We start from the raw sequence: 17,795 nt of genomic DNA, 5'->3' as shown, positions 1-17,795 counted from the left end.
CATCCCTTTTGAATTTTCCATAGCCCTTGATAGTTTTTCTTTTTCTTTCTCTTTTCCTGGCTTTGGAACACTATTTTCCTGACTTTCCTACCTTTCTCTTACCTCCTAAATGTGGAATTTTTCATGTTTCTGTTCTTTAACTTCTTATCAAATTCACCATTGGTGATCTCCATTTGTATAGCTACAGTTATAACCTCTCTACAGATCTATATGTCTGGTCCTAACCTTTCTGCTGAACTTCCAGATAAGCATTTCCGCAAGTTGGCTAGACATTTCTATTTTAATGTTCTGCCAGGCCCTTTAACTCCACAGTGTTAGTAAAAATTGAGCCTACCTCTTACCCAGATAATGCCTTTCTTCCTGATTTCCCTATTTCTGTTTTTTGCCACCGTGTTTTTATCTTGTTACTCATGCTTGAAATCTTGAGGTCATGTTTGGAGAAAAGGATAAGTCTCAATCAGTTAAAAAGTTATTTTGGGTCAACTTAAAAAGTTCTTTTGGATGAACCCCAATGCCACATGGGTCTTCCATGTTTTGTAGTGGAAAGGGATCTGGCACTTAACAAATGACTTTTGATTTATTGATTCAGCAGTCACCTGTTAAATACCTACTATGTGCAAGGCTTTACTAGGTGTGGGGAATACAGTGATCAACAAAATTATAGTCCTTGCCTTGAGGGATCTTGAAGTCTGATGGCCGGGGACTGAGGCGAAATGCACAAAAACACATTTCATATAAGATTTGATGTGGTCAGGGCAAAGGATCTTGATGGAATGCTATAGAAATTGCTTTTTCGGGGGTGGGGGAGAGGGTAGGAAGTCACAAAGTGTGTCATGGAGAAGGTGCTGCTCAAACTAAAATGAGACCAAGATGTGTGTTGAGTTAGTGGAGATATGGAAAGAATCCATTCTAAGCACAGGAAATGGTGTATATAGATATAGAGGGTAAAGAGCAGGATAAGATTGGGAAACAGCAGTAAGCAGTTGAGTTTGTCTGGACTATTGAATGAGTAAAAGGGAGTGATATGAACAAGGCTTGAAACATAATTCAAAGCCAGATATTTTTATTTAATCGAACAGAAAATAGGGAATCACTGGCAGTTTTTGAGCAGGGAGTCACATTAGATCTGTGCATTAGAAAAATTTATTTTAGCATGTTTGTGAAAAATGGAATGGACGGGAAGGTAGTGGGATCAATTAGAATTCTCTTAAAACAGTCCAGTTAAGAGGACATGAGCTGTAATGATACAAACGTGAATAGAGTAAGGGAAAAGGTATGATGGTTGTAGTAGTGAATAAGATTAAGTTGACAGGACTTGACTGCTAAACTGGACTACTTCTTGTTCCTCAGACACACCCCTAGTTTTCTCATTTTTCGTATTTATCCCATTTCTGTACCTTTGCTTATGTTATTCTTTCTTTCTGGAATGTTGTTCTGCTTTAGTTCTACCTGTTTCATTCTGACTGATCCTTCAAGATCCAGCTCAGAAGTATTCTCATCAATGAAGCCTTCCCAGATTCTTCCTGGTAGATAAAGTCTTGGAATTGCAGTCAGGAAAACCTAAGTTCACATCTTGTCTCTGATATTTATTTAACTATGTACCCACAGGAAATTCACTTAATCCTACTAAGCCTCAATTGCCTCCTCTGTAAAATGGGAATAATGGTAACCGTAGTATCTAACTTAAAAAATGGTTGTGAGACTCAGAGAAAATGTGTGGTAAATACTTCACAAATCTTAAAGAGTGATATAAATGTCAGATACATGAAGACAATCATCATCTCATCTTTTTCAGATAGAAATGATCGTAAGATAAATTGCTGTACTACTTACTCTTTTATACTTAATAGTCATGAATGTTCTTTCTCAGGTGCTTAATTAAAATAACTATTTTTCTTAGTTGAATGAAAGTATTAGTTGAAAGCTCATCTTTAGCACAATTCCACAGGACAGCAGGAATGATATACATGTCTTCCTGTTAATGATAACAGCTGACATTTATATAGCATTTATTATTTTCCAGGCATTGTGCTAAATGCTTTACAGATATTATCTCATTTGATCCTCACAACAACCCTGGGAGGTAGGTGTTACTACCCCTAATTTACTGATGAGGAAACTGAGGCAAACAGAGGTTAAGTGACTTGCCTAAGGTCACACACCCAGGATGCTCTAAGGCCAGATTTGAAGTCAGGTCTTTCTGACTCTAGGCCTAGCATTCTATCCACTGTGGCTGTTCTTACACAATTTTGATCCCTTCTAATTATGAATATTTTGAAAACTTTTTGTTCCAGGTAACTTGGTGATTATGAATGTTAGAAAGGTGGCATCAATTAAAAATAGTGTTCTTAAGGTTTTATTTCTCAGTGTTATGGTTTAGGTAATCATGGTTTGGTCTGTGTTAATGCTCTGTTTCCAGCACAATTTATTGGATAAGTTGTCCAGAGTGTTTTGAAGTCTTTTTTTGTAACATGGGGATTTCCTGTCAATTCACAAAAGATAATGAGCTTCTGTTGTGCAGTTTTAGTCATGAAGTCAGTCTTGTATGTTTCTTAGGTTCAAAATTTTTGCATCCCACAGTGATGTTGTACAATTTTTGCTATTTCTGTAAACAATTTACCATGATCTTGGTTTGGCTTCTTTAAAATGAAAGACTTAGTTTCATTTAGGAGAAGCTATAATTGAGTTAGTTCAGGCAGAACTATAATAGGCTTGCCGTGTTTTATATCAATTGTTCTTGACATTATTGTATTAGTGTAGTGTTTTAAACAGAGCAATTAATTTTCCCCATGGACATCAAATACTCCATCACTCTATAATTGGGTCTATTTTGTGCAGTCTCAGTACATGAATAAGCCTTGTAGATGGTGTTGAGTCAAAGACTTCCTGGTAATCAACAAAGATAACGTAAATGTTATGGCATTTAGGAGTGTTGTTCAGTAGTTACCTTAATCATTAATAAATTCCTCTTCACACCTTGGGATGTCCTTTTTGGAATACCCTTTTTGTTCTGTGATCATTGTGTGAGTTTGTATTAAAATTCCAGAGTTTGTATTAAAGGAAAGGTCTTCAGTTTTTCCCTCTTCAGACGTTAGTAGATTCTTGATTTTATCTGTTATTTTTTTCTAATTTAGTCTCAGTTTTGTGATTTCCTTGTAGTTACCACAATATATTATTGTATGGCTTGGAGCTAAAAGTACTGCTAACAAAAATTAGCATGAATTCCTTGCCTTTCTTACCTTATGGTGCATAATGAAAGCATTCCTATCTTTATGTTATGCATACTTGTGGTGTGTTCACTTCAGTGGTCAAAAGCTATCAGCACTGAAGCGTTTTAAGCCGGTGGGATATTGGTTTTTCTGATATGCTGTGTTGTAGCTTGCCTTCTTGTGATATCATAATGTGAAGAAGAGTTACTCCTGTCTTCCATGTTAGGTTAATCATCACTATGGTTTTGATTCAGGTTAGCCTACAAGTCTATGTTATTCTGTCTTTTTCTTAGATTCTTAGGAGTTTTTTCTTCCCACTAGCAAATGCTAACTCAGTCCCTAGTACTGCCAGAACCCAGCTGACTAACGTTTCAGGGTTCCTGCCAAGCCTTCATAGATAGTGTAACAATCTCAAAGCATATAGAATCTTGTCTGTACTTCATTCTGGCCAGCATTTCCTTAATTTGATATTTCCCCCTGTTAGCCTCACAGTATAGAGGAAGGGTTTGACTTTAAGGAGATGGTTATTATTATTGTTGTTGTTGTCCTCTTCCTGTCATCTTCTTTTATGGGTTCATATAGATATGGTCTTGAGACAAGTCCCTGTCCTGCTGTAAATCCTTTATATTTGGTGTTCTTTCTACTATTTCACAGGTAAATACTATAACTGCTCTTTTGTAGCTGAATAAAAGGATTAGGACATAAGTTCACCTTTTGTAGGCTCCCTAAAAGCATACTTAGTACAACTCCAGTAACTGACAAAACAACCTGAAGAATATATACTTTATCTGATCCCTCTCTGACCAATGTGTTTTTCTGTTTATAAACTTTTTGTATCTCTTTTGCCCAACTTTTACATTATAGCTTTTATTATACATTTTTGTGTATATATCTAATCTACCCTACCAGACAGTAAGTTCTCTGTGGCCAGGCATAGTGCCAGTTCTTCCTATTACTCAGTCTTAAGCAGTGATTTATCACATAATTGGTATGTAGTCTGTATTGTCGAGTGGATAGAACAACAGAATATAATAGCAGAAGCACTTATTACTACTTTAACAAAGAAGATATTAAGTCCAAATAAACTTTTAATGTATAATGTAATTACAAAATTGTTGAGGTTTTTTTCTTCCTCTGTTTTTAGGCAAGCACATGTCTATATAATTGCTGGAGCTTGTTTGTCTCTGGGTTTTCGATTTGCTGGTTCAGAAAACTTAGCAGCATTTAACTGTTTGGTAAGAAGTTTCTCTTTTTTACTCTGTTCCTAAATAATCTTTAAAATGTCATTTTTAACTGAAATTTGCTCTTCACCTTTTTTATAGTATAAGTTTGCAAAAGATTTTATGAAGTGTTTGTCTGCACCCACAGCTTCAGTGGTAAGTTTGTTTCTTATTCCTTTAAAATATAGAGGTGTTCATCTTAGTGTTTGTTAAGGCCAGAATGAAAATAAAAGAAAAAAAGTTAAAAAAAAAAGAAATATAATGGAACTCTTATTTTAATAATTTATATTCATCGAGATAAAGGAAAAATTCAGTGATGCTTTATTGCCACATCATTGAGTATAACTGCAGTATTGCAGTTTAGAATGGATTTGCTTAAGTTGTGGCTAAATTTTTCTTTTTTTGTTGTTCAGAAATTAACTGCTTCTGTCATTTTAAGTGGGGTAGGTAGCAGATTCTTATGCAAAGAGAATAAATAAGGAAATGCCGAATGTCTAATGTGCTCTACAGAAACTCATGCAACACTAATTTATATTAATTCCTATATTTTTAATTCCTTTAGTTAACTAGACTCTTTCCATAGAATTCAATTAAATGTGCATTTGTTAAGCTTCTGCCATGTGCCAGGCAGTATTAGGCACTGAATTCATTCAAGATACGGTTCTTGTCCTTGAGGATTTTCTAATCTGTTGATCCAGTACTACGCTTGTTATAAAAATTACATAAATTTGTAATTTTCTAATGTTGGCCAATTTAGATGTGATTACAAAGAAATATAGCAATAATAATTTTAATATTATGATTTCATTTATTTCCCCTCAAGACTGGCCATTATAACCTAGAAACTTGCCTAAGTGTCGTGCTCCTCTCACTTGCCATGGTCATGGCTGGCTCCGGAAACCTAAAGGTTCTCCAGCTTTGTCGCTTCTTGCACAAGAAGACTGGTGGAGAAATGAACTATGGTTTCCATTTGGCTCATCATATGGCTCTTGGACTTCTCTTTTTAGGAGGAGGCAGGTAATAAATGTAGTGTTTTAAAATACTTATTCCTGAAATTTTTTTTTAATCTTTTGTGTTCATGGAAGGTATTGGTAAGCATGTTACTTCTTAGTTTTGGCAGTGAACTGTGAATAATTTCCATAATTCAGATTAGTGGTTTTTTTTTTTAAGCCTGTGTTGTAGTTTCTTGAAAGCAGTCTTCTTAATATGTTCAGCATCATATACATATAGTTAGATCTACATCTATATCTGTCTACACACATACTCTGAAGGCTGCTTATCTGTATTACTTATAATTTTGAAAGATCTTAGTTCTTGAAAGGAAATTACAGTGGATTATTGAATATTTAGCTATAAACTACATTTAGCTGTTATTTAAACCAAGAATTGTAGTTTGAAGTCCTTAACTTTGTCACAATGAAAAGTGAAAACTGGCTTTTGTGGTCATTCCCAAAAAAACAAAAAAAGTAACTAAAGAATAGCCCTACTTTTGAACATATGCTTCCTTTTATTTTTATGTCTGTTTTGTTATCCTTAGATAAAACCTGCTGAATTTCTTAAGGAAGATAAACAAGTTGCACAATATATTTATTTATTTGGAGATTGTAAATAAAGAGAAAGAATTATTTAGCTACAACTAGTTGACCTATCTGCTTACTTTCTAATATATAGATGTTGCCATATTTATCAGAATATAGTTCACATTTTTTAACCTATATATGGCTTACATAAAATCTGAAGGAGGATATGTTATTGTCAAGTTTTTTGTTATTGTTTTGCATGTGCCTACATATTTTTTCCTTTCAGAGGGATTTCATTTTAAGCATGTGTCCTAAATTTGAGGGTACAAGGCTGGCCAAGGGGCTGATGTACAACATCTCAGGCCAATTCATTATTGTTCCCCTATAATTACAAATCTACTAAAATCAAAAGTGTATGTGAGCTTAGATGATTGGCATTATTATTTACAGAATTTTAATTCCAACTAACTTGAAACTGGAATAAAAAGTAATAAAGAAAAGTCAAATGATTCTTTTATTTTTATTAACAATTTCCATTTTTATACACACACACATACACACATGTGTGTGTGCATGTATGTGTGTATATATCCATATATACATATATATATGTGTGTGTGTGTGTGTGTGTGTGTGTGTGTGTGTGTGTGAGACAGTCTTGGTCTTAAATATGTGCGTGGAATCAAAGTAGTCCACAACTGATATAGTCCTGCTTGAATGATCTTAGAATAAATGCATGGCAATGTGACAAATTATGAACCCCATTTTACAGATTAAAAAAACAAAGTCTTACAAGTTATAGGTAGGAGATTTGAATCCAGGCTCTCAGATAATCCAACATTTTTTGCACTAAACCAGACAATAATGCTGTCTTTCATTGAATGTTACTAATTGGATAGAAGAATTATATACAGGATTCAAAGATCTAAGCATAGAAAATATTAATTGCATTTTGTGACATACACAGAGTGAAATAAAGTGTGCAATCTGTGCTCCTCAGTATCTTACTAATTGAACAGCTTACTTATAGAGCAGCTAAGTGGATAGAGTTCAGAACTGGGTTCAAATCTGGCTTCAGACCCTTCTTAGCTGTGTGACCCCAGGCAAGTCACTTAACCTCTCTGAACCTCACTTTCTTCATTGTATAATAGTACTTACCACCCAAGGTTGTTGTGAGGATGCAATAAAATATTTGTAAAGCTCTTTGAAAACCTTAAAGTGCTAAAAATAATAATAGCTGTTATAGTGAAGCCACTGAAATTTTAGACAAAAAGATACCAAAAGCAAGATAATTGCTCAGCTAATTAAAGAAATAGTTTATGTTCTGTGATCAGCAGTGTAGTGGAATAGACATTTTCTCCAATCCCCATGACCTCTGAAACCCCTCCAAAACATAAATTATGCACCAGAAATAAAACAATTTCAGCTGTTTCCATGGGACACCCAGAAAAAAAAAAAGCAAACCGAAAACTCGAAGACTGAGGATCACTGACCCTAAGTTCATTCACCTGTGCTCCCTCACGTCCCACAGTACTGGTGGTTAGACCACACTAGCAGATCCAAAAACACGGTGAAGCCTCACATCAGAAGACACATCTTACTCTTTTTCCCCTTTGGTCTTTCCAGTTCCATGAAGACCTGGGCTCCCGGTTACAGAGGTTTGCTTGAGCCTTGACAGCCAAATTCCTTATCATATGATTTCATAGATATAGCTTTATCTGAGTTTCAAGAAGACATAGACAGTAACACAGTAGTGACTGGAGACTTCAATATCCCTTTGTCAGTTCTGGATGTCTAAAAGATAGATAAAGGGAAAATATGGAACTGAACAGATTTTTAGAGAAACTCGAGTTAAAAGGCTTATGGTGTCTTCTAAATAGGACAGTAAAAACAATACATATTACTCTGTACCAAGTGGAACTTTTTTTTTTTTACAAAAATTGACCCCATACTTGGGCATAGAAATATTGCAAGCAGTATTTTATATTTATATCATAAAAGCAAAAAAACAATTGCAAGCAAAAGGCAAAAATAACCAATACATCCTTTATAGACCATAATGGAATAAAAATAGGAATTGGTACAGGGACCACAAACAAAATATACAGACCCAAATGGAGAGTTAACATTGAGATTTTAAATAATGAATGGATCAGAGAACAACATAGTTATTCAGTGAATAACTGTGTAAAAAAAATGACTAAATAACATACTAAAATTTCTAAGATGTAACTAAAGTGGTTCCTTGGGGGGAAAATCATAGCCTTACAATTATAGCTTAATGCATAATAGAAAAAAAAGAAGATTAATGAACAGAATAAACATTTAAAAATTGGAAAATCATCAAATAAACTTAAAATAAGAACAAAAGAGGAAATATTAAAAATTGGAGGGTAAATAGATAAATGAGAAACAGCTGCATAGAAATGGTAAGGCTAAAAGCTAGTTCTTTGAAAGAATTAAAATTGATAAACCCTTAGCCAATCTGATTAGAAAGAAACAAAATCAAATCACCAAAATAGCAAATGAGCAAAGTGAAATCACAGCAAAACCAGAAGAAACTAAAATAATCGGAACATATTATGCACAGTTACATGCTAACAAAACAAAAGAAATAGAGAATACCTTCAAAAATATAAAATATCCAGACTCTTGGAAGACCAGATAGAGATCTTAAATAACACCATCTCAGAAAGGGAAATAAATCCAGCTGCAAAGGAACTACAAAAAAAGTCTCTTAGACCTGAAGGATTCATAGGAGAATTCTATAAAAGGTTTAAAGAACAGTTTGTACCTATATATTAAATTATTTTTTAAAAATTAAGAAATCACCCTATCAGAGTCCTTTTATGACACAAATGCAGTCCTAATACCTAAGCCTGGGAAAGATAAATCACAGAAATAAAATTATAAGCCAGTGTCATTAATGAACATTGATTGAAAATTTTAAAATTAAATCCTGTCACACAGTAATTTATACAAGAAATCATTCATTATTGCTCAATTGGAATTTATTGCAGGGATGCAAGGATGGTTCAACATTAGGAAAACAATATAATTAAATCATATTAAAAACTGAAACAATCAAAACCACTTGATCATCTCACTAAATACAGAAAAAGCCTTTGACAAAGTACATCCCTCTTTTATGCTAGAAACCCTTCTAAGTATAGGCATGGAGGGGCCTTTTTTTTATATCATAAAAGCAAAAAAACAAGCATCACAATGCAGTGAGGCTACACTGGAATCTTTTTCAGTAAATATGAGAATGAAGAAGGGATACTCATTCTCTCCACCATTATTCAATATAGTTTTAGAATAGCTATAAGAGAAGAGAAAAGAATTAAATAATGATAGGTGAAGAGCAAATAAAACTATCCATTTGCTAATGACATGATGGTTTCCTTGGAAAACCCTAGGGAATCAATAAAGATACTAATTGAGATAATCAATAGAGTAGCTTCAGGAAAGTTGCAGGCTACAAAATCCTCAAAAAATCAACAGTGTTTCTACATAATAACAAAATATAAGAAGCATAATAAAAAGGGAAATCTGCTTCCAAATAACTATAAAATGCATAAAATGTCTGGTGATCAACCTCTTAAAACACACAAAAGATATGTGTGGATTGAATTACAAAGTGCTCCTTTAAAGAAATAAATAATGACCTAAATAACTGTAGGAATATTTAGTGCTTATGGCTGGATGGTGCCAATATGGTAATGACAGTGCTACCAAAATTAGTTTATTTTTAATGCTATGCAGAATCAAGTTATCAAGGGCATACTTTATAGAATTTGATAAAATAATAATAAAATTTATTTGGAAAAACAAAAGATATAGAACATTAAGGGAAAATAAATAAGGACTAGCACTTCCAGACCTCAAACTACATTCAGCAGTCATCAGAACAATCTGGTATTGTTTAAAGAAAAGAGAGATAGAGCATTGGTACAGAATAGACAAAGAAAATTCAGAAACAATAGCACTCAATAACCCAGTGTTTAATAAAATGGAAAACATAAGCTGTGTATAGGAAAACTCCATATTTGATTAAAAACTTTTGGGAAAACTTGAAAGCAGTCTGGCAGAAATTAGGCTTAGACCAGCACCTTGGACCCCATACCACACCATATTCTAAATGTATATGTGATCTTAATATTAATGATCAAAAAGAAAAAATTAAAAGAGAAATCATATTCCTCTAACATATAAATATAGAATTTGTAAAAGTGTTATTATTACTTGGTTTTGTGTTTAGATGAATAGCTATGCAAAATTTTTGATAATGTGACTTCATTTTTCTTCATGTATTTATCACTGTGTTATGCTGAAGAAAAAAAATAGGCTATCTCAAGTTTAAGAAAGAGTTTTATTCCTGTCTGTAGCATATTAGAATATGGGAGTAAGATAAAATTGCTACACCTCTTTTAATACTTATAATGTTCTATGGGTTCATGTTTGGAGAACCTTCATTTATAAACTATTTCTTTTTTAAAACAAAAGTGAAAAATATTTGAAAAATAAAAAAGTGGAAACTATAATATCTCTGGAATCTTGCTTCTTTAGGGAATCATTAGTTGACTTTGTTTTAACTAATTCTAAAGTGCCTCTTTCTTAAAGAAAGCTTTTGTTGACTTGAAAGATATTTGTATACCTGATCATGTTCCAAATTGCCATGATATCTAAACTTTCAGATTTTTGGCAGTGGCTTGCAAACTATGTCTAGCTGCAATATCTGTAGTAAGGCCTTGAATCTCTTTTTTTGCAGGTATTCTTTGAGTACTTCAAATTCTTCAATTGCTGCTCTTCTTTGTGCACTTTATCCTCACTTTCCAGTTCATAGCACTGACAATAGGTGAGTTTGATAATTTTATTCAGTATCCTATTTTCACAAATTCTTTAAAAAGAAATTTTCTCACTGTTTTTAGTTTCGTGGGAATATATGTTTAAATTTTCAAATATGGAAACAATGGTCTTATCATTTGAGAAGGCTTTTCTTTCACTTTTTACAAGTTTGCTTTCCTATATCTGAATCTGCCTTGGGGTTTATGGATAGATTTCAGGGGGTCAGCAAACTTGTATAGAAAAAAAATCATATTATTTCAACATAATCAGTTTTCTTTGTAATCCTATGGATTTTTTTTCCTTTCAAAACTTTATTTTGAACTAAACAAGTCTATCCATATGGTTCAGGTTGCCAAAGGGGTCTGAAACTCCTGCCTTAATTGCTATTACAGCATAATGTTATCAAACTCAAAACCATAGATTCATTTCCTAATTGCCCTTCTGTTCAGTGGGTTACTACTGGAATACCAGCTTAAAATGCGTAATGTACTAATACTGGGTTAATAGATTCCATCCTTGTGTTTTAAAAATCTCACATAACTTTGTAATAGCTGTAAGTTTATTAAGACTTCAAATGTTAAATATCTTAAAGGAAGTTTTTGGAATTAATTTTCTATTGTGGTTTTATTAGCCACATATGGTCAAATAATTATCTTTTATCAATTTCAAAGTCATTGTTTTAAAGTTAATATTTAAGGCTGTTGGATGGATAACATTAAATTCTGCTTTCTATATTTATATTACATCTTATATACTGTAATGATCGCATCTATATCTATGCACATATTATATATATTTTTCATATATATGTCATATATTAAAATATATTGTCTTTATTCCTGTATATCCAAAATAATGCCAGGTATAAGGTCATAAATAATAAATGATGGGTCATTCCCATATCCTTTTGTTTGGTATTTCAGGGTAATTATATGGGTACTTTGCCTTCTGAGCTCAGCCCTTACTCCCACTTAACTCTCCTCTATTGCTGGAAGTTTTGGATTCTACTGGAGGTCCCTATTTGCCATTAATAGTCTTCAAATAATCTACTTATGGATAACAAGAGTTGATTATGATGTGAAATGTTTATCAGCATCTTACGCTCAAGTAGCCAGATTTTCTATATCACCTACTTAGTATAACCAGATTTGATGTATAAGTTTCAACAGGTTTTGAAATTACCTCTTCAAAAATGACGTGACTGATGTGAGATTTATAGGAAAATCATGTTCTTGTTACTCTATGGAAATATGGTGTAAAAGAAATGGGTTTTTTTTTCTAGTGCAAAAGTAATCTAAACTTGTTTACTCCTTTTAAGGTAACTAGGCAAATTCAAGCTCACTGTTATATTAAAGCTAACCTACTTTGGGGTCACCACCTCATAAATAAGGTGTTTTAAAGTGATAACAAGTTCATTTACTATGTGACATGAATAGTAGTACCCTGAGCATAAACATAGTTTTCTTTCATCAAAGGAAACTTTTTACAAGTTCATTGATTCATTGGGCAGGTATAATATAACACGGTGTTAGCTCCTTGAGAGAAGGAATTATTTCATTTTTGTCTTTTTATACCTTACACCAAGGACAGTGCTGGGAGGAACGTTCCCTTAGAGGCCATAGAGTTCAGCCCTCTCATTTTACAGAGGAGCAAATTGAGGCTGAGAAAAGTTAAGTGACTTGCCCAGTATCACAGAACTAGTGAGTATCTGAGGCAAGAGCTAAACTGAGGTTTTCCTGACTCCAAAAACAGCACTTAGGGTACTACCTAGCTGGAAAAGACCTTGGAGGTATCCAATTTAATGGCTTCATTTTACAGATGAGGAAACTGAGGCCCAGATTTATTAATTGACTTGCCCAAGGACACATAGGGAATAAGTAACCTCACATGGATTTATCCCTGGTCTTTTGCCTGAATCCAGCCTTGTACCACTCTGACTCAGATATTGATGTGCCTCATAGTGATCATATAGCAAGTGGCTGGTATTGAAAATTAATCCATATAAATTTTTCTAATCAGTATACTTTTACACATCTCTCTGAGATTAGATGGTTCTCTTCATTTTTTTTCTCCAGCTTTTAGAAGTAGTGTCAGTGTTCTAGTTTAAATTTTACTACTCATGTACATAGTGATCCACTCATCAAAAAAGAGGAGCTTTAAGCTTACCTTTCCCAAAATCAAGGTTCATTTTACAATACTATAGCCCAGTGCTGAGAAAGGTTCCTTCAAATTTACCTGTCATCCCTCCACCTCAATAGTCCTTGTTTCTACCTGTATAATATGTCTTGTAACAGCCACTTCTCTACTCCCATAGTCATGACATCTTTCCTGGACTCTATACCACTATCTTATAATTGGACTCCCAACTTCCAGTCTCACTCTTTCTGCAATCTTGCCTTTAAACAGCTGTTAAAATCTTTTTAAAGCACAAGCCTGACTGTCTCTCTTTTACTCAGATTCCATATTGCTTCTAGGACAAAATAAAAATTTTTCATGTTGGCATTTAAAGCCCTTCTCAGTTTGGCTCTAGCTTTATTTACTATTACTCCCCTTCACTCACACTCTTTTGCTGCCAAACGTATCTGTCACCTTTTTGCCAAATATCTGCCTCCCTGCCTTAGCACAGGCTGGTCTTCATGTCTGAGATGTATTCTTTTCTCACCTCTGCATCTTAGCACTCTTAGCTTTCTTCAAAACTCAACTTAGGTACCTCTTCCTACTGGAAGTTTTTCCTGATTCTCCTAGTTGTTAGTGTTCTCTTCCTCCTCAGATTGTGTTGTATTTCTCTGTTTTAATGTTGTATTCTTTCAGAGAACAGTAAGGTTCTGGAAGGCAGGAACTGTTTTTAACTTTTTTTCTATCTCTAGTGCCTGGAACAGTACCCATAGTAAGTCCCTAATAAATACTTCAATTCAATTTCATCTATTTGGTTTTAGTTTTGATAATTACTGTTTTGTAGTGTATTTTGAAATTAGGTAGCACCAAACCGCTCTTGTTCTTGTTATAAGATATATCAGTTGTGGGCGGAGCCAGGATGGCAGAGTAAAAGCGATGACATGCTTAAGCTTTCTGCCATACCCCTCCAAATACCTGTAAAAAAATGGCTCTAAACAAATTCTAAAGCAGCAGAACCCACAAAAAGACTGAGTGAAACAAATTTCCAGCCCAAGACAACCTGGATGGTTGATCAGAAAGGTATATCGTGCCCAGCTAGGAGACAAATGTAGTTTGGTGTGGGCACGAAGGCCTTAGTGAACCTGGAGCAGGTCTCAGAGGACTGAATCACGGGCAGCTTTAGCGGTTTCCAGACTTCTCAACCCGTGAACACCAAAGACAACTTAGAAGGTCAGTAGGAAAAGTCTGTGCCTGCGGTGAGAAGAGAAGCATGGTCCCAGCCCCAGTCCCCACACAGAGCCCTGGGGTGGTGGCTGCCTCTGGAGCTTGGCCCACAGATTGAGAGGGAATTGAGTGGCTAATCAGAGGGGGATTGCAGAGATCTCTTTGCTGGTGCAGGATTCTCTTGCTTTGCCTGTGCTTGGATCTGGGTCACAGTTCTGGGTGGCAGTCTTGGGGCAAGGAGGAGCGCTGGCATGTAGGAACTTGTAGTGGTGGTGCAGAGAAAATCCTCCTCACAGTTCCAAGACAGAAAAGAGTGCTTGTGATCACTCAAAGACCAGAGCACAGGCCAGGAAAGGAGTAAACACCGCACCCTTGATCATAGCACCTTGGAAGAACTGAAAATTTACAGGTACCTACAAGTTATCTCTGAAAACAGCTGCACAAAATCCCTGAAGCTTGGGACAGTACATTCTCCACACTGGAAGCAGACCTCTACCTTAACAAAGAGTTTATAACTCAAGTAATTGGCTGAGATCATGAGCAAGCAGGGCAAAAAGTGTCAGACCATAGAATCTTACTTTGGTGACAAAGAAGATCAAAACATACAACCAGAAAAAGAGCACAAAGTCAAAGCTCCTATATCCAAAGTCTCCAAGAAAAATATGAATTGGTCCCAGGCCATGGAAGAGCTCAAAAAGGATTTTGAGAAGCAAGAAAGAGAAGTAGAGGAAAAACTGAGAGTGATGCAAGAAAATCGTGAAAAACAAGTCAACAGATTGCTAAAGGAGACCCCAAAAAATACTGAAGAAAATAAAAACTTAAAAAATAACCTAACCCAAATGGCAAAAGAAGTCCAAAAAGCCAATGAGGAGAAGAATGCCTTAAAAAGCAAAATTGGACAAATGGAAAAGGAAATCCAAAAGCTTACTGAAGAAAATACTTCCTTAAAAATTAGAATGGAGCAATTGGAAGCTAGTGACTTTATGAGAAATCAAGACACTATAAAACAAATCCAAAAGAATGAAAAAATAGAAAACAATGTGAAATATCTCATTGGAAAAACAACTGACCTGGAAAATAGATCCAGGAGAGAGAATTTAAAAATTCTCTGAAAGCCATGATCAAAAAAAAAGAGTCTAGACATCATCTTTCAAGGGAATATCAAGGAAAACTGCCCTGATATTTTAGAACCAGAGGGCAAAATAGAAATTGAAAGAATCCACTGAAAGAGATCCCCAAAGGAAAACTCCTAGAAGTATTATACCCAAATTCTAGAGTTCCCAGGTCAAGGAGAAAATATTACAAGCAGCCAGAAAGAAACAATTCAAGTATTGTGGAAACACAATCAGGATAACACAAGATTTAGCAGCTTCTACATTAAAGGACTGCAGGGCTTGGAATATAATATTCCAGAGGGCAAAGGAGATAGGATTACAACCAAGAATCACCTACTCAGCAAAACTGAGTATAATCCTTCAGGGGGAAAAATGGACATTCATGAAATAGAGGACTTTCAAGCATTCTTGATGAAAAGAGCAGAGCTGAATAGAAAATTTGACTTTCAGATACAAGATTCAAGTGAAACATGAAGAGGTAAACAGGAAACAAATCATAAGAGACTTATTAAGGTTGAACTGTTTACATTCTGCATGGAAAGATATTTGTAACTCATGAGTCCTTTGTTAGTATTAGAATAGTTGGAGAGAAAAAATTATGGATAGATAGATAGATAGATAGCACAAGGTGAGTTGAAGATGAAGGGGTGATACCTGGAGAATAACATTAAGGAGTGAGAGGATTATACTGGGAGAAGGAGAAAGGGAGAGGTAGAATGGGGTAAATTATCTTACATAAAACAGACAAGAAAAGGCATTTACAGTGGAGGGGAAATGGGGGAAGGTGAGAGGGAATGAGTGAATTCTCATTGGATTTGGCTTAAGAAGAGAATAACATACGCACTCAATTGGGTATGGAAATCTATCTTACCCTACAGAAAAATGGGGGGGGGGAAGGAAACAAGAGAGCAGGAGGATGATAGAGGGGAAGGCAGATTTGGGGGGGAGTAATCAGAAGCAAACACTTCTAAGGAGGTACAGTGTCCAAAGAGAGAATAGAATAAATGGGGTGTGGGATAGGATTAAAGGAAATACACTTATTTCTTCACAACATGAATACTCTGGAGGTGTTTTGCATGACTATACATGTATAGCTTGCATTGAGTTGCTTGCCTTCTCAATGAGGGTAGATGGGGAGGGAGGAGGGGAGAAAAAATTTGGAACCCAAAGTCTTAAAAACAAAAGTTTAAAAAAAATTGTTTTCACATGCAACTGGGAAATAAGATATACAGGAAATGGGGTATAGAAATCTATCCTGCCCTGCAGAAATATTGAAGGGGAAGGGGATAAGAGAAGGGGGAAAGAGATAAAAGGAAGGGCAGATTAGAAGAAGGGGTATTTAGAATGCATGCCATCTTGGGGGTAAGGGAGGGACAAAATGAGGAGAAAATTTGGATCTCAAAATCTTGTGGAAGTGAATGTTGAAAACTAAAAATAAATAAATAAACTTTAAAAAAGATACATCAGTTGCTCATGGGTAGGCCAAGCTAATGCAATAAAAATGACAATTCTACCTAAATTAATTTATTCAGTGCATACCAATCAAACTACCAAAAGATTTTTTTATAGAGCTGGAAAAAATAATATTAAGGGAATTAATGAATAAACAAGGGTAGGTGGCCTAGCTGTATCAGATCTAAAACTGTATTATGAAATAGCAATCATTGGAACTACTGGCTAAGAAATGGAGTGTGGATCAGTGGAATAGGTTAGGTACACAAGACACAGTAGTCAATGACTATAGTAATCTACTGTTTGATAAACCCAAAGATTTGAACTTCTGGGATAAGAACTCACTATTTGACTGCTTGGAAAACTGGAAGATGATATGGCAGAAACTAGGCATAGACCAACATTGTACATCATATACCAAGATAAGGTCAAAACGGGTACATAATTTAGACATAAAGGGTGATAACTGTGAGCAAATTAGGAGAGCAAGGAAGAGTTTACCTGTCAGATCTATGGAGAGCAGAAAAATTTATGACCAGACAAGAGATAGAGACCATTATGAAATGCAAAATGGATAATTTTGATTACATTAAATGAAAAAGTTTTTGCACAAACAAAGCCACTGCAACCAAGGTTAGAAAGAAAGCAGAAAGCTGGGAAACAATTTTTACAGCCAAGATTTCTAATAAAGGCCTCACTTCTAAAATATATAGAGAAGTGAGTCAAATTTATAAGAATACAAGTCATTCTCCAATTGATAAATGGTCAAAGGATATGAATAGGCAGTTTTCAGATGAGGAAATTAAAACTATCTATAGTCATATGAAAAAAATGCTCTAAATCAGTGTAGAGTGAGGTACCACATCACACCTATCAGATTGGCTAAATGACAAAACAGGAGAATGATTAATGTTGGAGAAGATGTGGGAAAATTGGCACATTAATGCATTGTTGTTGAAGTTGTGAACTGATCCAACCATTCTGGAGAGTAATTTGGAACTGTGCACAAAGGGCTAAAATGCATACCTGTTGATCCAGCAGTACTAACATCTATGTCTGTGTACTAAAGAGATCATAAAAAATGGGAAAAGG

General features: G+C 34.8%; 1 protein-coding gene across 1 annotated transcript in view; it reads left to right on the top strand.

The window, feature by feature from the left end:
* The window catches only part of ANAPC1 (anaphase promoting complex subunit 1), a 159,857-nt gene that overhangs the window by 103,824 nt on the left and 38,238 nt on the right, over positions 1-17,795 (top strand). The window contains exons 36-39 of the mRNA XM_078149679.1: positions 4,354-4,444; positions 4,532-4,585; positions 5,253-5,446; positions 10,721-10,807. Coding sequence (XP_078005805.1) covers positions 4,354-4,444; positions 4,532-4,585; positions 5,253-5,446; positions 10,721-10,807 — 426 coding nt within the window. The remainder of the gene's footprint in view (positions 1-4,353; positions 4,445-4,531; positions 4,586-5,252; positions 5,447-10,720; positions 10,808-17,795) is intronic.

Source organism: Phascolarctos cinereus, unplaced genomic scaffold (genome assembly GCF_003287225.1).
Source record: "Phascolarctos cinereus isolate Bilbo 61053 unplaced genomic scaffold, phaCin_HiC Scaffold_2;HRSCAF=192, whole genome shotgun sequence".
In the NCBI taxonomy this organism is placed as follows: Eukaryota; Metazoa; Chordata; class Mammalia; order Diprotodontia; family Phascolarctidae; genus Phascolarctos; species Phascolarctos cinereus.
This window is presented reverse-complemented; position numbering and strand designations above follow the sequence as displayed.